The 19383-nt window shown below is 39.0% G+C and overlaps 2 protein-coding genes across 6 annotated transcripts in view; one reads left to right on the top strand and one right to left on the bottom strand.

The window, feature by feature from the left end:
• Positions 1 to 11190, bottom strand: part of LPXN (leupaxin) — a 38311-nt gene extending 27121 nt beyond the window's left edge. The window contains exons 1-3 of one of the 2 annotated variants that reach the window (XM_053560216.1): positions 10757 to 11190; positions 6991 to 7148; positions 694 to 740 (exon numbers count right to left, since the gene is read on the bottom strand). In XM_053560216.1, coding sequence (XP_053416191.1) covers positions 694 to 740; positions 6991 to 7148; positions 10757 to 10823 — 272 coding nt within the window. In that variant the 5' untranslated portion in view covers positions 10824 to 11190. The remainder of the gene's footprint in view (positions 1 to 693; positions 741 to 6990; positions 7149 to 10756) is intronic. The other variant, XM_053560217.1, reaches the window with a different exon arrangement.
• A 1420-nt stretch (positions 11191 to 12610) lies between these two features.
• ZFP91 (ZFP91 zinc finger protein, atypical E3 ubiquitin ligase) overlaps positions 12611 to 19383 on the top strand; it is a 47419-nt gene continuing 40646 nt past the window's right edge. For 2 of the 4 annotated variants that reach the window (XM_053560214.1, XM_053560211.1), the window contains exons 1-2: positions 12613 to 14327; positions 19203 to 19231. In XM_053560214.1, the coding sequence (XP_053416189.1) occupies positions 13981 to 14327; positions 19203 to 19231 (376 nt within the window). In that variant the 5' untranslated portion in view covers positions 12613 to 13980. Of the gene's footprint in view, positions 14328 to 19202; positions 19232 to 19383 lie in introns of all 4 variants that reach the window. The other 2 variants (XM_053560212.1, XM_053560213.1) reach the window with 2 other exon arrangements.

Raw genomic sequence — 19383 nt, 5'->3', positions numbered from 1 at the left:
ATAATTCTGAAACCAAATAAGGTGAGGACTAGCGCTCTTTACCAAGCACAAATTTTTATTATCTATATTATTACCTTTGATTTGCTTCCCAGAAATTTTTCTGATGTTAAAATTTGCAGGCTATAACTGAAGAAAGAATAAGAATATTTTTTTCAGACTGTCAATTCTGCTTTGGCCAGAAGAAATGATTTAATAAGTGTATCTGTTTCAATATGTAACTTTTCTTAACAGGAAATCTCTCCACCAACTAAATAAATGTTAAGCAGATATGGAAAGAAGTATATATACTTATTAATCTGCTGTGCAACCCATCGTCTTAGTTCAGCCCTCATCCTAGCTTTGATGTTGTTGGAATCTTGCTTAAGTTTCTCCATCTGTGTTTTCTCTTTTGTGAACTGGAGCACGGTATCTGGAACAGCTGGGCCAAAACATCTGCAGTGACTCTAAAAGAATTTACACTTTTTAAGGTGTTAATGGAAATAGCAGAGCCACTAGCCTAGACAACATTGTCTAGAAGCTAGGCACCTTGAGAGTTTGCCAAGGCAGCTCAGTAATTTCTATCACTGCTCGAGGCCAGGGAAGAGTAGGAGGATGCAGGAGTTCTAATAAACACTTGCAAAGCAAATTATTACCCAAAGATTAATAATTATGTAATAAATTTAATTTTTAGAAATATTTAATTAAAAAAAATACCTGTAGACATTGAGCTCCTGGATATTGGTAGTATACACGAGCTGCGCCTAAGACACATAAGTGGCAGAGAAGAACAGAGAATGAATTTCTGTTATTAGAATATTGGTGCTTATTGACATCTAAAATTAGAGGATATCGTAGCTTCCAAAATGGACTGATAACTAGCGTATCTCTGATATCTCCTTTCATAGGCCAGAGGAATAACCAGCCACTCTGCCAAGAAAGGCCAAATTCTAAACAGAGTGGTTGACATATAAACAAGCACTAGCAGCCCCTCCTTGCCGAAAGAGCACTGAAATGGAGAAGCGGACCATCCTCAGGGAGAAAAGATAAAAACAAAGGGAGTTGAAGCAAATCCCCTTTAGATGGGACAGTGCTTATGAGAAGCCTATTAACAATTAAACTTGACATATGAAAATAAATAATATGTGAATCTAAAGAGTAATTGGCCAGCAATTCATTTATTTATTGAGTGCTTGGCATGTGCCAGAGGTAGACACATAGCAGTCAGAAAATAAAACAAAATGGCCAGGCGCGGTGGCTCACGCCTGTAATCCCAGCACTTGGGAGACCGAGGTGGGTGGATTGCCTGAGCTCACGGGTTCAAGACCAGACTGAGTCAGAATGAGACCTCATCTCGAAAAACAGCAGGGTGTTGTGGCGGGCGCCTGTAGTCCTAGCTACTCAGGAGGCTGAGGCAAGAGAATCGCTTGAGCCCAAGAGTTTCAGGTTGCTGTGAGCTGTGATGCCATGGCACTCTACCCAAGGGTCACAAAGGGAGACTCTGGTTCAGAAAAGAAGAGAAAACAATCAAACAAAAACTCACTACTCTGGAGCTCACATTCTGATGGTGAGAAACAGATAATAAATTAATATACTGTAAAAGTAATTGGGGGGTGAGAGATGGGAAGTGGGAAAGAGGGGGCAATTACAAATATATTGATCAGGGAAGGACTTACTGAGAATAGCTCACTTGAGCAAGGACTTAGAGTAGGTGAGGAAAGTAAGCAGATATCTGGGACAACATGATGCAGGTAGAAGGAATAGCAGGGGAAGCATCCTGGAGCATCTGTGGACCAAGAAGGAGGCTAGTGTGGCCCAAGCAGAGTGAACCAAGAAGACAGGGGCAGACGGCAAATGGGGCCGGATTATATAGACAGTGGCCATATAATTTACTGTTCAAACTGGGATACCTGGGGTGGGGTGGGCAGGTTCTAAAAAGAATTCAGATATATAATTTCTGAAAAAGTATTTGTTGACCAAAAATTTAGTTTTATTATATTGATGAACCTATCAAATAATTCTATTCAAAATTTATTTTTAAAATAAATTATCTAATAAATTTAATTTTTATTTTTAAAATAAATTTTTCCTAAAATATTCTTAAATAACACAAAGCTATGAACATTAAAAAATAAAATAAAATAAAACTCATAATGATGACCTGAATATTTTAAAATAGCATAATACAGTACTGTTTTGGTTACTATAACCTTGTAGTATAGTTTGAAGTCTGGTAATGTGATACCTCTAGGATTGCTCTTTTTGCTTAATAATTAATGGAAATCAAGTAGGAGGAGGTGGAAAGGAGGAGTTGTGGAAAAACCTACCTAATGGGGCAGCGCCTGTGGCTTAATGAGCAAGGCGCCAGCCCCATATACAGAGGGTGATGGGTTCAAATCCAGCCCCGAAAAAACTGCAACAAAAAATAGCCGGCTGTTGTGGCAGGTTCCTGTAGTCCCAGCTACTAGGGAGGCACAAGAGAATAATTGCCTAAGCCCAGGAGTTGGAGGTTGCCGTTAGCTGTGATTCCAGGGCACTCTACCGAGCGTGATAAAGTGAGACTCTGTCTCTAAAAAAAAAGAAAGAAAGAAAGAAAGAAAAAAGAAAAACCTACCTAATCAGTACAAGGAGTGCTACCTGGGTGAAAGGCACATTTACAACCTTGACTCAGGCATTACCAAACAATCTATGTAACCAAAAACATTTGTACCTCCATAATGCCTTGAAATTAAAAAAGAACAAAAAATAAATAAATAAAAGTGGCACAAATAATTATTCTTGATATATAGTCACATACCTTAATTCATTATTTGGCCATTATAGTGTCTAACATTGTGATATGAACATTTTTCTGGAACATGTATTTTTTTGAGTATGGTGTTAGTGTTTCCATAAAACTGCAATCTTCTTCAAAGCTGCATTTTATGGTTAATATAAATTTAAATCGCTGTTTCTCTGTAGGTTTTTTTTTTAATTGAGAAAATAATTCCTTTCTAGATATTGATGAACCTATAAGTTCAGAATAAATTCTGCTAAATAAATATTTTAAATTCCATTTTTTATGTAATAATGTATAAATATTTTAGGCCACTATTTTTATAGGTACAGTCTTTCTGCCTTTATCCAGAGCACCTTTACTCAGTAATATTCTTACAAGACAAAACTTTCAAGTTGTCTCTGTGATTCGTTTTAACATTTCACCAAATAAAGATACTGCAAAATTGTAGACTTTCAAAATTACATTCCATTTTGTTGGATAAATAGAAATTGACTCAATTCAAATTAGAAGTCTAAATTCATGTAAGTCAAAATTCCTCTGAAGCACAGTTTTCAAATTAGGTAATAAACCCTATCAGCTTTCATCTTTTGCTTTGTTCGATTTTTCCTCAGCTTTTGTACAGAGAAATTTGAGCTTTCTTTTTATTTTACAGCACTGGATTTTGCAAAAACCTTCAAAAGCTGTATTTTCATTCTATATTCATTGAATAATTTGATTAAAGATTTCTGACTTATTTTACACATAATGCATCCTAAATTTAGGTTGCTTTACAAAGTGGTGTTTCAAAGGCTCAGGCATTTTCAAAATCCAATTAATATTAGACAACACAGAGAAAAAAATACACACAGCCATGCTGAAGTGTTGGTATGGTGTCTGATATTAGTTTCTGTCACAAAAGTTTTGTGTGTCAGTTGTCTATATAAATACAAATTTTGTAAATTTTGGCAATTACAGTTTCTATTTTGATTGGCAGAACACTGCAGCTTGTTTGAATATAGTCATAAATTTTGCGCACATCACAAGCAATCCCAAATATGTTTAAGTTTCATACATTTTTAAATTGGTAAGAACACTGTTTTTATTACAATGCTGTGCTCCTCCAACAATGGCATTCACAATCTCATTTTCAAAGTTGAACTTTTCAATAAATTTACAATGGCATTAACAATGTTAGATGTTTCATTTTTGACCGGAGTATCAACTTCCACATGTTTTACTTTGGTCCTTTGAATTGAATGAAAAACAAAACTGTAGCTCAGCACCTGCAGCTCAAGTGGCTAGGGTGCCAGCCACGTACACCAGAGCTGGCAGGTTTGAATCTAGCCCGGGCTTGCCAAGCAATGAGAACTAGAACCAAAAACAGCCGGGTGTTGTGGCAGGTGCCTGTAGTCACAACTACTTGGGAAGCTGAGGGAAGAAAATAGCTTAAGCCCAGGAGTTGGAGGTTGCTGTGAGCTGTGATGCCACAGTACTCTACCCAGGGCGACAGCTTGAGGCTGTATCTCCCCCCACCCCACCAAAAAAAAAAAAAAGAAAAGAAAAGAATAAAAAGAAAAACAAAACTGAGCCATTTTGGAATTAACAATTTTTTTTTTTTTATTAAATCATAGCTGCATACATTAATGCAATCGTGGGGTACAATGTGCTGGTTTTCTACACAATTTGAAATATTTTCATCTAACTGGTTAACATAGAACAAATTTTTTAACTGAGATTCTGATGACACTAATACAAAACTGATGTTACTTTATGGTTTTTAAAGAGAATCAACTCATTTTCTTATAAGCACAAAAAAGCTTGTATTTGAAAACAAGCAAAAGTAATTTAAAGGAGTCACGTGACAGAAATGGAAAGGCATGTTTCATGATGACATGTAAAAACATCTCCTGTAGCTACACGTGTTGAATTGTTATCTTTAGGCACATTCTTCTTAAAATAAGTATTAACTGTGGGAGTACATACTGATGTTTCCTCACCATATTTGTTTTTTCTGATTTTCAAAGGGACAGTAATGTTTCTAATTGCCCTGTGGTGGATCATAAATATTAACAAATATTTTATGAATATTTTGTATGAGTTACACATTTGTCATACGCTTTCTTGAGAAGATTAAACATGCATTTTTGTTTTGTTTTGAGCTAATTGCTAAAAGGGTTTATTGTAAAACTAAAATGTGTTACCAAATAATAAAACAGATAGAGCTTGACACATACAAAGAAAAACAAAACAGCTTTAAAAAGAACATTTAGTAGCCGGGCATTGTGGCAGGCGCCTGTAGTCCCAGCTGCTTGGGAGGCTGAGGCAAGAGAATCGCGTAAGCCCAAGAGTTAGAGGTTGCTGTGAGCCGTGTGACACCACGGCACTCTATCCGAGGGCAGTATAGTGAGACTCTGTCTCTACAAAAAAAAAAAAAAAAAAAAAAAAGAACATTTAGATTATGTATACTCTATGGCAAAAATGCTTAGCCTCCATTTCTGTTTGTTTGTTTTTTAATAGAAGGCCACGCAGGCTCTTTCCTCTTTCTTATTGACTCTGAGGAGGCTCCATGAATCTCACAGGCCACCACGTGGACCACAACAGGCCATGAGTGGTGGCCAAGAGGCCAGCAGGAAAAAAGCCTAACAAATTTTTCTGCCACCACCTAAGATGAAAAGTGTCCCTGACAGATGCGTTTGAGCTCTTTATGTGGAATAGCCAGCACTCTGCGTGTTATCCTTGAAAAGTTGCTATTTAGTTAAGTTTTGTCTGTACGGGATCGGGGGGAAAAAAAGATGAGCTGTTATCAGTCACCTTTTGGATTTAGCCCTAATAAAGTGAGAACTTGTTCATTTTATGTATTTTACACACTACTAGATGAGACTGTGGAATAAAACAAAAGAATCAAACAGAGACTTGTTAAGCCATGGCTGGCTTACTTCAATGCAAATACTGAGAAAACTTCAAAAAAAATTGAAAATCAGGAGTTAACGGTAAAGTCAATAAGATGTCAGAAAAACAAGCATAATAAACAGATTTGTGAACCAGGGCATGTGGTCACACCACAGTGATCAGTGTAAAGACTGCGGCTTTTCCAACAAATGAGATGTGAAGTTGTGAAGTCATTGTGAGGTTTTGAATAGAAGAATTATAGGGTCTGAATTATATTTTTATTTATGCAAATTTATGGGTTATGGAGGAAATTTTGGTACATATATAACGTGTAGTGATCAAGCTAGGGTGTTCAGGGTGTCTGTTGCCTGAGCACCGTATGTTAAGTTTTAAAGGATGACCCCGGCTGCTATGTTGAAAGTAGACTGCAAGTGTTCAAGACCAGGAGACCAGTTGGGAGCCTATTGCTAAATCTAACAACGAATACAAACACAATAGCTCCCTACAGAAAGATGAATAAGCAGCCTTAAAACTGTGTATATGCCCAGATGAAATAAGAGTTAGAGGGGGAACCTAAGCCCTGAGCTCAAATTTCAGATCTGTCTTGCTAGTTATTCCTCATACTGTACAAGAATGAATCAGAATATCACAGTTCAAAAATACCAGCTATGAAAAGCATCCACTTAATTCTACTCATACTAATTCCATTCTTATCAGCTAACCTTCTAATTATGATGTAGGTTCATGTGGACTTATCCATAGGAAGAGAATACATTTATCAGCAAATACTAAGCTGTTTTACTTGACAGTTTTTAACTCTAATCACAAATTAATAAATTTTATTTCTGTTTTTTTTTTAATGTATCATTTCTTGAGCATTTAGTTAGCTTGAGTTGGTTCCCTAGAGCGTCATTGTCTCTGGGAATAATAATAATTAAATTTCCTTATTCATTCAACTTGGATATAAGACTTGGGAAGTAGTGACCCTGGAAAGTCACCCTGAGAAGACTTGTCCAGCTGCCTGGCCTTCCTCAGGTGATCTCTGGCCTTAGAGTGCCCTTTCAGTCAAATTGCAATGTGTATCTCTGCTGTCCAGACAGTAACATCAGAGTATCCCTAGTGAATTAGGCAGCACCCTACCTATGACCATCCCCTCATTAGAAAAATGCAGTTCTCAAGGCTCAGTCTTCTGTGACAATTTTCTCAATTCTCCTCCTCTTTCCCCAAACAACCATCTTTAAATTAACATCGAGAGATTACTTTTTTCTCTATATTGGATATAAGATTCTCCTTTCATTTTATGGGGGATACAATTAATTTTCAGAAATGCATTCAAACATCCATATTCACAGTAAATGAAAACTTACTGGCAAAGGACTTGTGTTATCCTGATCAGAAAGAGTTGCTGAAGTCTCTTTAAGGTTATCCTCCTTTCTGGAATGCTTATCCAAAGGAAGAGGATCGGGGCTGGAAGGTTCGTCACTGTTCTGGAGGATGGAGGATTCCAGTTCCTTCAATAAAGCATCTGCATCACAAGAAACAAGAATATAATAATAAATAATATTTAAGTATCTGAAATTATTTTCTCCTTAAATATCTCCACTGTGCCTGGATTCATCTCTTCTTCTTTTGGGTCAAGGCTATTTTTAAACATCTTCCCTTACTCTGTTTTTCACTTCAAGAGTTTGTTGTATTCTACCAGGAGATGTTTGATGCCACCACGAATTGTGCTTTGTTTCTTATTTTCTATGGTTGCTTTCAATTTAATAGTCTCACTTTCTAAGCTGACTTGTTATATTGCAGGTATTAATTTTTATCATCCACAAAGACCCCTGATTAGAAAAAAAATAAATTCTAAATATTTTCCTATCAGAAAATATATGTAATTACATTACCATTTTTCTAAATGTACCAAGGCAATAACACTTATTTTTAAAATGATTAATCCGAATGATTTTTTTTTGTATTAAAACTCAAGAATTATTCCAAGCACATAATAAAATTCTCCATAAGTATTTTGTCTTTTAGGTTGAAGAAAAGAAAAAAGGGCTGGGAGGAAACTTAAATGTTACAAAGTAAAGTCAGATGTTACAATTTAAATATTTGGGATTTGCTTCTCTTGTAGTTTTCTTGGGAAAAAACCAATGGAGTTTCCTGTTATACTAGTATCTTTCTGTTATAATGAAATTAATTAGTAAAAACTAATAAATATTAACAATGCTAGGTACTGTGCTCAGTTCACATATCTCATTTAATCACCCTGATGTTTTGAGGCATATGATATTGTTACTCTCATTTTCTAGAAATTGCTTTAAATGAATGTGGGTAGAAGAAATTGGCAGATGTGTATATGAAATAAGATTGGTCGAGAGAGGATGATTATTTAAGCTGGTTGAAGAGTCCATTGGATTTCATTAAGCTGGTTCCTTTACTTTTGCATATTTGAAAATTCTCTATAATAATAAAAGTTTTTACAAAGAAGAACAATGAAAACTAAGAATGAGAAAGCAAAATTTCTTGTCTCAGAATTTTATTAGCCAGACTCAGTTCCAAATCTCAGAATTCCAAATTTTATTCTGTACTTCTCAATTAAGATAGAGCATCTTTCTTTTCTTTCTTATAAGCTTTGTCCTGGTCAGCAGTTCAAGATCCTACTGAATTAAAAATAAAAATCCACTTTACAGTACAGACTACGGGAGAGAGGAGGAAGTTACCCTCAGAAGCACCAGCTAACCAAAGTCAATAAAACTCTCCTTTCTGGGTCATGAGTTAACAGGCCTTTCTCTTCCTGTTTCCTATGAGTGTGCATATCACCAGCACTCTGAGGTTATGCTTTTTGCCAGATTCTGTAATTTGGGGATGACTAATTTCAGTATGACAAAGATGAGATTACCGGGGAGGAGGGTACTAGACTGAAAACTCTGCAGTTCTTCTCCATAGTGCTTTACCTACATTTACAAATAGTATGAACATTAACAAAGGAGTAAAGTGAGGTCTCTTGGGGGTCTAGGGTTGTGAGGATCTCATTTTGTGACAGAATTTTCTCATGGTTTTTCTTAATCTACCATCCTCACATGATGAAGGTTTAGGTAAAACTTCTGGGTGAATATAAAGTGCTAATCTCTGAAGTGGCACTGCAGAGTAAATACATGCTCACCACAGCCAACCTGTCCTGATGCTACTTCTCTGAAAGAGCGAAGACAGATCCACTCCAAATCCCCAGGGCAGTTATTGGACTGATGACAATTGGAAGAAACAGTTGAAATGTAGCCATCCATCAAAAGTCTGTTAAGACGTAGCCGGTTGGATAATCTACACAAGTCTTAGTTTCCAGGCTGCTTTGAACTTTCTGCATTTCTGGACAAGATTTCTCTAACATACATCCTGCTCAGGAAATACAAAACTATGCAACTGTTTTTCTTATCTGGGTCATTTCATTGGCTAGAACACCTAAACCAATACACTTCTAAGACAGGAAAACACCATGTGGCTTCAGTTTGGGTGTGAGGTGCTCCTGAGAGCAATGTCGAACAAGTTATTTTATTTTTTCTCAGTTTTGTCATCTGAAGAAAAGGTGAATAATACCTATTTCAGAGGATTGGTGTAGACACTAAAATGATTAACATATGTGAAAATGTCTACTTTTAGACTGAGTCACTGAATAAGTATTAGTTTCCTTTTGAATTATCTGCATGAAAACCAGTAGGTATCCATTTGTTCCTAGTGGAGCTCAGGCATAACTTCAGATTCCCCCACACACACAGGATAAGAATTTGGATTCTACCCCAAGTCCAAAACAGAATCTATCCTACTATCAAAATAGATGCTACCTATAAAACAGTTCAATATTTATTAACCACTATTTTCTCTTCATTAAGATCTCTTCCCTCCAGTTGTTTGCTCTTTTCCCTTCTATTTCTCCAGCTTTCACATCACACCCCAAACCATTTTTTTTAAAAGGACAATGTATAAGATATTTTTTTCATTGTTTGCATTTTCGACACCCCCAAGTCCCAAACACACACAAACCCAGGACATTGTGGAATTAGTACAGCTTAGAAATTAGGTAAAGGTTAGTGACTCAATGTGAGTTAGGATGCTGGCAACAAAGGTTGGCAAAGCCTGTGGAATGAGTCCTAAGAATGATAAAGCTTACATTACTCCAAAGATTTTTTTTTTTTTGAGACAGAGCCTCAGGCTATTGCCCTGGGTAGAGTGCAGTGGCATCATAGCTCACAGCAACCTCAAACTCCTGGGCTCAAGCGAGTCTCCTGTCTCTGTCTCCCAAGTAGCTGGGACTACAGGTGCCCGCCACAATGCTTGGCTATTTTTTGGTTCCAGCCATCATTGTTGTTTGGCGGGCCCAGCTGGATTCGAACCCACCAGATCAGGTGTATGTGGCTGGCACCTTAGCCGCTTGAGCCACAGGCACCGAGCCTACTCCAAAGATTTTAAGTCAGTTATCTCTCTGAGAAATATGACTAACAGTTCCACTGCTGGTTTTAATTGCTGTGGAGTAGAAGGAGGTATCATATTTTCAGTCTTTAGTAATAAATCTGAATTTATTCAGAATTCCTCTAAATAAAAAACTTAGCAACAAAATCACTAGGCTTCTGCCTTCTTGATTTAATACTAAAGCATGGAACGAATGAAAATACCCTGGCCTTACTTCGGCCTCTGGCGGATCCTTCAGTTTTGTACTTCTAATCCATTTGTCTCCTTTATAACAGTCCACTCCCTTTTCTTTATTTTTCTCCCAAATCACATCTCCGTTGTTGCCTAGCTATGTGCTATCCTATGATCTCCAGTAGTTCCCATGAAGTAAAATAGCCATCAAAAATACAAATTTTAATCATAATTCAGTCCAAAAAAGTATTTGTCAAGAGTTTACACTGTGGTTAGCACCAAACTCTTTGCCTATTTTGCCATTTCAAACAGTAACACCACAGTTCTCCCAAACAATCATAGCTCCTCATGCTTCCCTCTTGGTTGGGCTGAGAACAGGAGAGAAGTGAAAATAAAATCTTCCAGTATTACGCTCAATCTGGCAAGAAGCATAGCCAGCAACTCATGAAGAGGGCAGCCAAGTCTACATTCTGTCATAGTTTTTCCTTCAAGAAACTCCTTACTCACCCAAGTCTTCCATTGTCCCACATCCAAGATGCCCTTGTCCAGAGGTTGTGAGGAACTCCTTTGGCATGCACTGAAGAGGAGGACCACAAAGGAACTGAATGAGACACTGTAAAACAGCCTCTATAACCCTTTTTTGGTTCCTGTATCTACTTCGCACTTCCTCTCTTTTTGATTTGGTGAGTCTCTTCTCTTCATCTCTTCTCTTCTTTCTCTTTCTTTTAGTTTTTAAAATAGGACTGATATAGAAAGGCAAGTAGTAAGATTTGAGTTCTGATAGTGCCTCGGCCAGGGTGAAAAAGATTAAAAATCAATTTTACAAACTGTGGGCACCTACTATGTGCCAAGTTTCATCTTGAATTAATGGGAATGGCAGATTTACACTTGTGGCTTTCTTAAATGTAGGAAGATATCCCACTGTAACTGAGACTCTTTTTCTTCTGTGAAGAAGGGGCAGGGAGATATAGTCTCCTTCATAAAATTTTTATCCTTGTTAACCAGCATCCAGTTCATTTTGCTCTTTATTTAATTATTTGGAAGTTATTTTTACCTGCTTTCCTGCTAGGATGTATATTCTTAAACAGTAGGGTTGAAGTAATGCATGTTTGGGTTCTCAGGGCCTAGCTTATTCAGTGGTCCAAAATGCAAACATTTATAGGCATCATGAAGAATGAAGCTGGAAGGTTTAAGACACCAGATGCTAAACTGAGAACATTTTAATTATAATCCCTTGCTAGTTACATTGCCTTATAGCAGTTTCCCTTAAACGTGACACTGGGATTAGTTTCCCCCCCCTTTTAAAGTCCTACTATGAGAAGGCATTACATAAAGAACTATAATTATAGCCCTGGGAAATAGGTTGTATTTCCATTTTTGCCAGAGTTGAAATAGGTGTGGCTTCAATGAAGAGTAACTTGCCAAGATAATAACTAATTGGTAGCTTTGCTACTTAACTATAATACAGATTCGACTCAAAATCTATGATCTTTCCTCGGCAACACAGCGGTCTTTTGTTAAAGGGATCATTCATTTTCCAATTTTCTATTCCACTGTTTTGTAAAACCTTTTGTGTGTGTGTGTGTGTGTGTGTGTGTGTGTGTGTGTGTGTGTGGGTGGGTGTGCGTGGTGTACATTTCCTCCTCTGTATTACTTTGAGCAGCCATTGGATGTCAGTGCTGTTCCAAAAATCTCACTGCAGTTTGAAAAAATTCCCACTGACGCTGTGCCACAATTACAAGTGAAAATGACATTAAGTCTATGAAAGGGCAAAACAGTAGAGAATATAAAACATTTGCCTAATTCTAAGTGGTAACCGATTCACAATACTGAAAGGAAAAATGTACTTTAGTACTGTCTACAGTTTAGAATTGGATCCCCAGGTCTTGTTTCATCTTCTTTCTTCGGGAGCTTTTAAGCCCAGATGCTTTGTTTTCCAGGAGTAAAGGAATGCCTTTGCAAACTGTTCCTTGATTATAGCGGATCAAAGGAAGAGCAGGAGAGTCCCACTGCATCGCTGACTGTAACTTGCTGATGAGCAAATGGAAACTCCCTTTGGTGCACCAGGAGGACAACTTAGCAGCACACACTAATGGGCAGAAAGGTAATTTCTGATAAACCTGCTGTCCCGATTGTGCTTCCTGTATAGCAGAGACGTTCAAAAACCGCAGAAGCAGGTGGCTTCCGCGCGGGGAACTACACGGAGACCTTCGGCTTCTCCATGTAAATGACCAGTCACGCTAACCACCTTTCCCCTCCCTCCGGGACAGGGATCACAGCCAAGTTAAGCAGCAGACATTAGCTCCCTGTCGCCCCAGCATCTGGTAGAAAAGCAACTTTACAGTTCGTTTTACATATTTTATTAAGGCCAACTGACTAGCGGGCATTGTGTTAGGGCCCCGAGGATCTCAGGGAACCAGATTCAGTCCCTGACCTCCAAGGACTCAGGGCTCGTAGGTGAGTGGATGCGACACGATGATGAGACGAATAATGTGGACAGGAACACTAGGCAGCCTCAGGGGAGGTGTCACCTGACGCAACTAAGGTAAGGGATAGTAAGTAGCCACCCTGGAAAAACTACGCCAACTCCAAGTTATAAAGTGAGAAAATGTAGGAAAAAACCCGCCCAAGCTATTCTGACCAACAAATATCTCAACGTTTGAGCCGGATGTACGACAAAAGTCATGGCCTAACCCGGAAACTGCCTCTCTGAAAAAGTAAACTGGAACTACGCTGGAGAGTAAACTACCATTCCCGCCATGTATCAGTGAAAACCTCCCATCATCCTCTCCACCTCCCGCTTCCTTTTTCCCCTAAAGCATACGACAAATAGGACTTCATCTCCCAGAATTCCCTTGGTTAAGTCAACCACACGCATGCGCTAAGAGGCGGGTCCTCGTTGCCCACGACCCCGCCTCCGTTCTGCCGCCGCCATTTTTTCAGAGACTTTCATCCGGCAGCCGACGGTGCTTTTTTTCTTAAAGGAGAAGCGACAGCGCAAAAATTTTTCCCCCTTCTCCTAGCAAGATCTGGCGGCGCTGGGGACAGAAAGGCCAGAGACAGGAAAGTAGGATCGGGGTGGAGGCGGAAGGACGCCCAGACTACTTCTGCGGCCTAAGATAGGATAAAAAGCGCCCTTGTGGCATTAGCAGCTCCTCAGGGAGGCAGGTGCGCGCGCAGCCAATCAAGGGTGCGGGTTAGGCGTGGAAAGAGGTGCGTTTTCTTCTCACCCACCTCCCTCGCGAGACCTGCCCCTCCCACTGCCCCTAACGCGCACTGAACTCCGGAGGAGGGGGAAAAAGGTCACTTTGGGATTGTCGCGAGACGCAGCCGTTTAACGGTGAGAACGGGTGCGCGGGGAAGGAAACCTCGCGCGCTCCCTTAGAGCCGTTTCCTGATTGGCTGAAAGGAGGGGTAGGGGCGGGAACCTGGTACGACGCTGCTAGTGAGACCGCGTGGGGCGGGGCAAGAGAGTCCTTCCTCCTCTCCAATTGGGCGGAAGACCGTCTGTGGCGGGCGCGCGCGCGCCGCTAGCAGTAGCGGGCCTTGAGTGGCAGGGGGTGGGGGGGGCGCCCTCGGAGCCGGGCGGAGGGGAGGGGGGAACAGGAGCGCCGGGTGAGAGTGAGCCGGACGCTCCGGGAGGCGAGGGGGGCGGGGGGAGTAGCGCAGCGGCCGCCGCTGCCTCCGCCTCCGCCGTCTGGGACGAGGGGGTGGGGGACGGAAGAGCCCCGATGCCGGGGGAGACGGAAGAGCCGAGACCCCCGGAGCAGCAGGACCAGGAAGGGGGAGAGGTAGCGGCGGCCGAAGCGGCTCCGGAGGAGACCCAACAACGGCCCCCTGAGGTAGCGGCGGCGGCGCCTGCAGGGACCACTAGCAGCCGCGTGCTAAGGGGTGGTCGGGACAGAGGCCGGGCCGCTGCGGCCGCCGCCGCCGCCGCTGTGTCCCGCCGGAGGAAGGCCGAATATCCCCGCCGGCGGAGGAGCAGCCCCAGCGCCAGGCCTCCTGACGTTCCAGGGCAGCTGTCCCATGCCACGAAGTCCCCGTCTCCAGTTCAGGGCAAGAAGAGTCCGCGACTCCAGTGAGTAACGTAGTCTTTCAGGCGGTGGGAAAGACCCCCCTCGATCCGCACGCAACCCTCTCGGCTCCCGTAGCGCTCCCTCCACGTGACATTCTGTCCGCTCTGCCCCCTGCCGGCTCCGCACACCAGATGTCACTCGGTTTCGCTGCGAGGCGTGTGTCGTTACTCTCTGCGGCCCTTCTCGCGGCTCCTCGTGCCTTCTGTCCGTCGGGCCGCCTCCTCACTCCCTGCAGTCATTCTTAGTAGGATACACTCCTCTTGCTCTTTAGAGAGCCACCTCCTCCCAGCTGCCTGCGGGCTTATTCCTCACTCTGGCATCTGCACCCCCTTTGTCAGCCTATCCCTTTTCTTCTCTTGGCTTTCCAGCGTTACATCACATCCCCATTAGGAAATTCACAGCACGATCCTGGCCTCAAAATGTGACTCACCCCTTCCCATTAATTAGCTCAACAGCTGATAGTGCTAGTATGTTTCTGTAGTTTTTTCCAGTTCTCTAAATTTTCACATCACTTTTTATTCTTTTTGGAAATCTGATATTTAAGGTTGGGTTAAAAACGTGGCTTTGCCGATTATAAGTGTAGAATCTTTCATATAGCAGAATTAGATGAGTATTCCTTAGTTTTTGTTTTTAAGCAGTATATGTTTTGGTTTTACATATTTTAATATAGGAGCTTCATTCTTCAAATTAGACTCATCAAAAAGGAATTCTGTTATTCATTACCTACGGGTAATACAGAAACCATGAACAGGTGGCCAGAAGCATAATGTTCGTATGTTAAAGAATACTAAAGCACACATGTTTGTAAATTCTAGAAGTTAATCACGTGAGCTTTTGGATTCAATACTGAAAACATCATTTATGTCCTTTGACTTTACAGTGGAAAAAAACTAGAAAAAGCAGGGAAAATTCGGGGGGAGAGGGGAGACACACATCAGTTTTAATAAGAGTTCCTCTTCTCCCAGTAGAGATGGTGGCAGTTGGGCTTACGCCTGTGGATCAAAAGTTTGAAGCAGATCTAGTCCCAAACTCTGACAGAGTTAAGTCTGTCAGTTGGCATGCTTGCCTTACAAGCCTCTCAGAAACAGAAATAAAATTTAAAGATAGTCATCTTGTGGTATTAGCTGTGGTTTCAATTTTTTTGAATGTCATTTAAGTTAACATAATTGAGAGAATTTGTGTATAGTTCTGTGGACAACAAAAATCTGTACTTACAAACCATTTGGCTACAATTAGAATTCTAATTGCTATAGATGGATTTCATGCTTACAAGAAAAATAGACCTCTATATTTAATCTCATAAATTTGAAAAGATCTGTGTCATTTACCTTATTTGGATATAAATGTCTTACAAAAATTCCTTAACCTGTGTCTCAGTTTTCTTATCTATTGGGGGCAATACCTAAAACGTGAGTTTATGAGAATTAAAGCATGTGAAGTGCTTAGCACAAATACCTGGCTCCTAGTAAATTCATAATAAACGTTACTGTTTGAAGTAATGGTAGCATGCTAGAAGTATGAGTGAGTGGTTCCTAGTGGTCCTTTTCATGTAGATTCTGTAAAATACGATTTTTTTTCATCTGCCATTATGAATTTTTCCCCTTAACTCTAGACAAAAAGTACTAGTAAAAGTTACAGTTGAACTTAGATGAAGATGACTTAATTAAATCCCTTCATTTTTTTCTCTACAATATTTCTTGTGGGGTGGAAGAAATAACTCTTAACTCTTACCATCTGATTTTATGAAAGATAGTAGTGATAAAGATACCTCTCCATCCAAGCTCTGGAATTGGTAGATTTTACTTTCTGTTAGCCCTGTAATTATCTGTTGACTTTGTGTTTAAAACTGTACAATTTTTATAAGATTGTTAAAACAAATTTTTGTCATAATACGCATTTTCAGCTTACCCCATGGCCTGGAAATGAAAGGAGTCCTAGAGCATTTCAGGTTGGCAAGCCTTTCTTTGAATATAGCTGGTCCTGGTATGCTAAACTAGGCTATAGAAAGGAAACTGAGACTTGGCTCTTTCTTCAAGGACCTTGAGGTATAAGGGCATGATGCTTGATTAGTGAAGCTGTGTCAAACATGTGCAGGGTTTATAGATTTTTAATGATAAAATACATCTTTAAGCTATTTTTCCCCGCATAATTTAATGATACAGGGTGTCCAACCTGTGGCCCATGAGCTGCATGCAGATTTTTTGAGGCCTATTTTGCTTATCTCTGGTGTTGGATATTTCAAGAAGTATGTCCAGACCTTTTCTTTTGCTCATCAGTTTTTGTTAGTGTTTGTGTATTTAATGTGTGGCTTAAGACCACTTTTATTTTAACAGTGTATGACAGAAAAGAGAAAAGGTTGGATACCCCTGCAAGACATTTTAAGACATTTTGAGTATCAGTGTACTGAATCCTGCAGGGTCTAGTGTCTTCTTTGATTAATTTGTATTTTCCAAATACCATCATGACAATTTTAAAACAGAATCAAGAAGTTTAATTTCTATATTAATTACTTGTTTTATTCAGGTCCTTTTTTTATATCCTAGCTTTTTTCTCTATAACATCTTAGTAATCAGTTGTGTAGCCTACATTTTGTTCTCTTGGTTAAAGAAATAGTCAACTATAAAATAGCTTAAAAGATAAGTAAATACATAGATTTGGATTGATTGAAACCTCTGTCCATATTAGAAAGCAAGATAATATAGTCGGAAAAGCCCTGGACTTTAGTCAGAAAATTGCAGGTCCCAGCTTTTTACTACTCCTGAGTGACCTTGAGCAAGTCATTTAACGTCTTTAGATCTGCTCCATCTATACTTGATAACTTTATAAAGTTCTGGAATGAGCTTTATAGTTGAGTAATTAGCTTACAGTTTTCATAAACTTAAGTTTATAACTTTCTTTTCACATTTAAATATATTCCACAGGAAACATGCTATTCAGTGTAGTATTGGTATAGTATTTTTGGATATTATTTTTTCTGATTCATAATTTAAAATATCCATGTTTTCTGCTAATATAGAAACAATGAAATTGTCAAACTAAGACTAGGTTAGACTGCAAAAGGTTTCTTTTCATTTTGCATTAATATATATACTGTTTATTGGGTGTGTTTTAGAACTTAAAACTTCTGTTAACAGATGACTTTAAAACTTAAATTTAGCTATTGAGTAAGTAACTATATGAGCTAATATTTTTAGAGGACTTCCTTCAGTTTGAGATGAATTACAAATGAAGAAAAATATTGCTCTGTTTTCTGATGTGTAGAGTTCCACTTTTGGTATACTGATAAAATAGTGTTAAACTTTCAGGTGACATTTTCTTTTTGAGAGTCATGGATAGTGAAGATGAAGAGGTAGTAGTATTCTGAATTGAAAAGAAGTAGAGTTCTTTGGAGAAGGGTTTAATTGTACAAAACTGAAATCCTGAGTGATCAAGATCCTTGAGTAATCAGTATGGAAAGCTTTTTGTATAATTTTCCAAATTTTGGCAATTATTTTAGTTCTTTTTATTTAAAGTTAAGATGGTTAGCAGTTATATTGTGAATTAAGATATTGGAAATATAACTTAAAATTATAATGTCAAGCTTTTGAAAAAATATATGGAACAAAAAATGATATTCTTCCTAAGGAGAACAGATTTTATAGTATTCTATCGTTTCTGTATTGGCCTGGGTATTCTTTTGTAACACAAACACATTCCAATGTATTAAGTTTACTTATTAGAGGGGGAAAATAACTAAAACACTTTATACTACTTAGAGATACTATGTCACATCTTTATGGTAAAAATCAAAGGCATATTGACTTTTGAATTTGGGTAATAGGTATAGGGAAATTTAGTATACTAGCCTTACCAGTTACTATGGTAGAAATTTTTCATATTAGAAACATAGGAATACTTTTTTTTAATCTGTAGGCTATAGCACTTTAAGCTCTTAACTGTTGTATCTAATTTAAAGTTCAAATTATATTATTTGTGAGGATATTTGTGGTGTCTACATATTTCCCTTTTAGAAACAGGTTTTGATGTGGGCTTAGTAAATTCAATTTTAGGAACATCTTAAAGGCTTATTAAATTTTTATTATGAAAACTGTTGAATATACACAAAGTAGAGAAAATTATATAATGAAACAAACCCCAATATTTATTACCTAATAAAGTGATAAAAGAGGCAAAAGTTTTTTTTTTTTTGTAGAGACAGAGTCTCACTTTATGGCCCTCGGTAGAGTGCCGTGGCCTCACACAGCTCACAGCAACCTCCAACTCCTGGGCTTAAGCGATTCTCTTGCCTCAGCCTCCCGAGTAGCTGGGACTACAGGCGCCCGCCACAACACCCGGCTATTTTTTGGTTGCAGTTTGGCTGGGGCCGGGCTTGAACCCGCCACCCTCGGTATATGGGGCTGGTGCCCTACCGACTGAGCCACAGGCGCCACCCGGCAAAAGTATTTTGTGTTTCTCAGACATTGTCACTTCACCCCTAATTAGTGCATTTCTATAAAATTAGAACATTTTCTTATATAACCACTTAATATAACACAATTAGCAATATTAATCTTTTTACAGTTAAAGACAAGTAATTGTGTTGATACTTTAGCTCTGTACTGTCAGATACCCACATGTGACTTCTAAAATTTACACTAATTAAAATAAAAAATTCAGCTCCTCAGTTATATTAGAAGTGCTCAGTAGCCACATGTGACTACGGTATTGGGTAGTGCAGCTACCTATAGAATATTTGCATCACTGCTGAATGTTCTGTTTGATGATAACTGCTCTGGATGCTTTCTGCATCACTGTGGATGTGGAAATACATCCTTGTATTTGTATTTAAGGAAATGTGTAAGATTGTTCATTTAATGTTTGGTTCTTATTTCTTTCAGATGTATAGAAAAAGTAACAACTGATAAAGGTAAGACTTGGTCATTCTTTGTGTACATTACACTGATTATCTTAACCATTCAAAGCCTCATCACTGAAATTACCTCCCATTTAAAAGTGACTTTTATTCAGTAAAATAATTACAAGAGTTGATAGAATTTATTTAGATGACAGGTTTGGACA

Source organism: Nycticebus coucang, chromosome 14 (assembly GCF_027406575.1).
Source record: "Nycticebus coucang isolate mNycCou1 chromosome 14, mNycCou1.pri, whole genome shotgun sequence".
In the NCBI taxonomy this organism is placed as follows: domain Eukaryota; kingdom Metazoa; phylum Chordata; class Mammalia; order Primates; family Lorisidae; genus Nycticebus; species Nycticebus coucang.
This window is presented reverse-complemented; position numbering and strand designations above follow the sequence as displayed.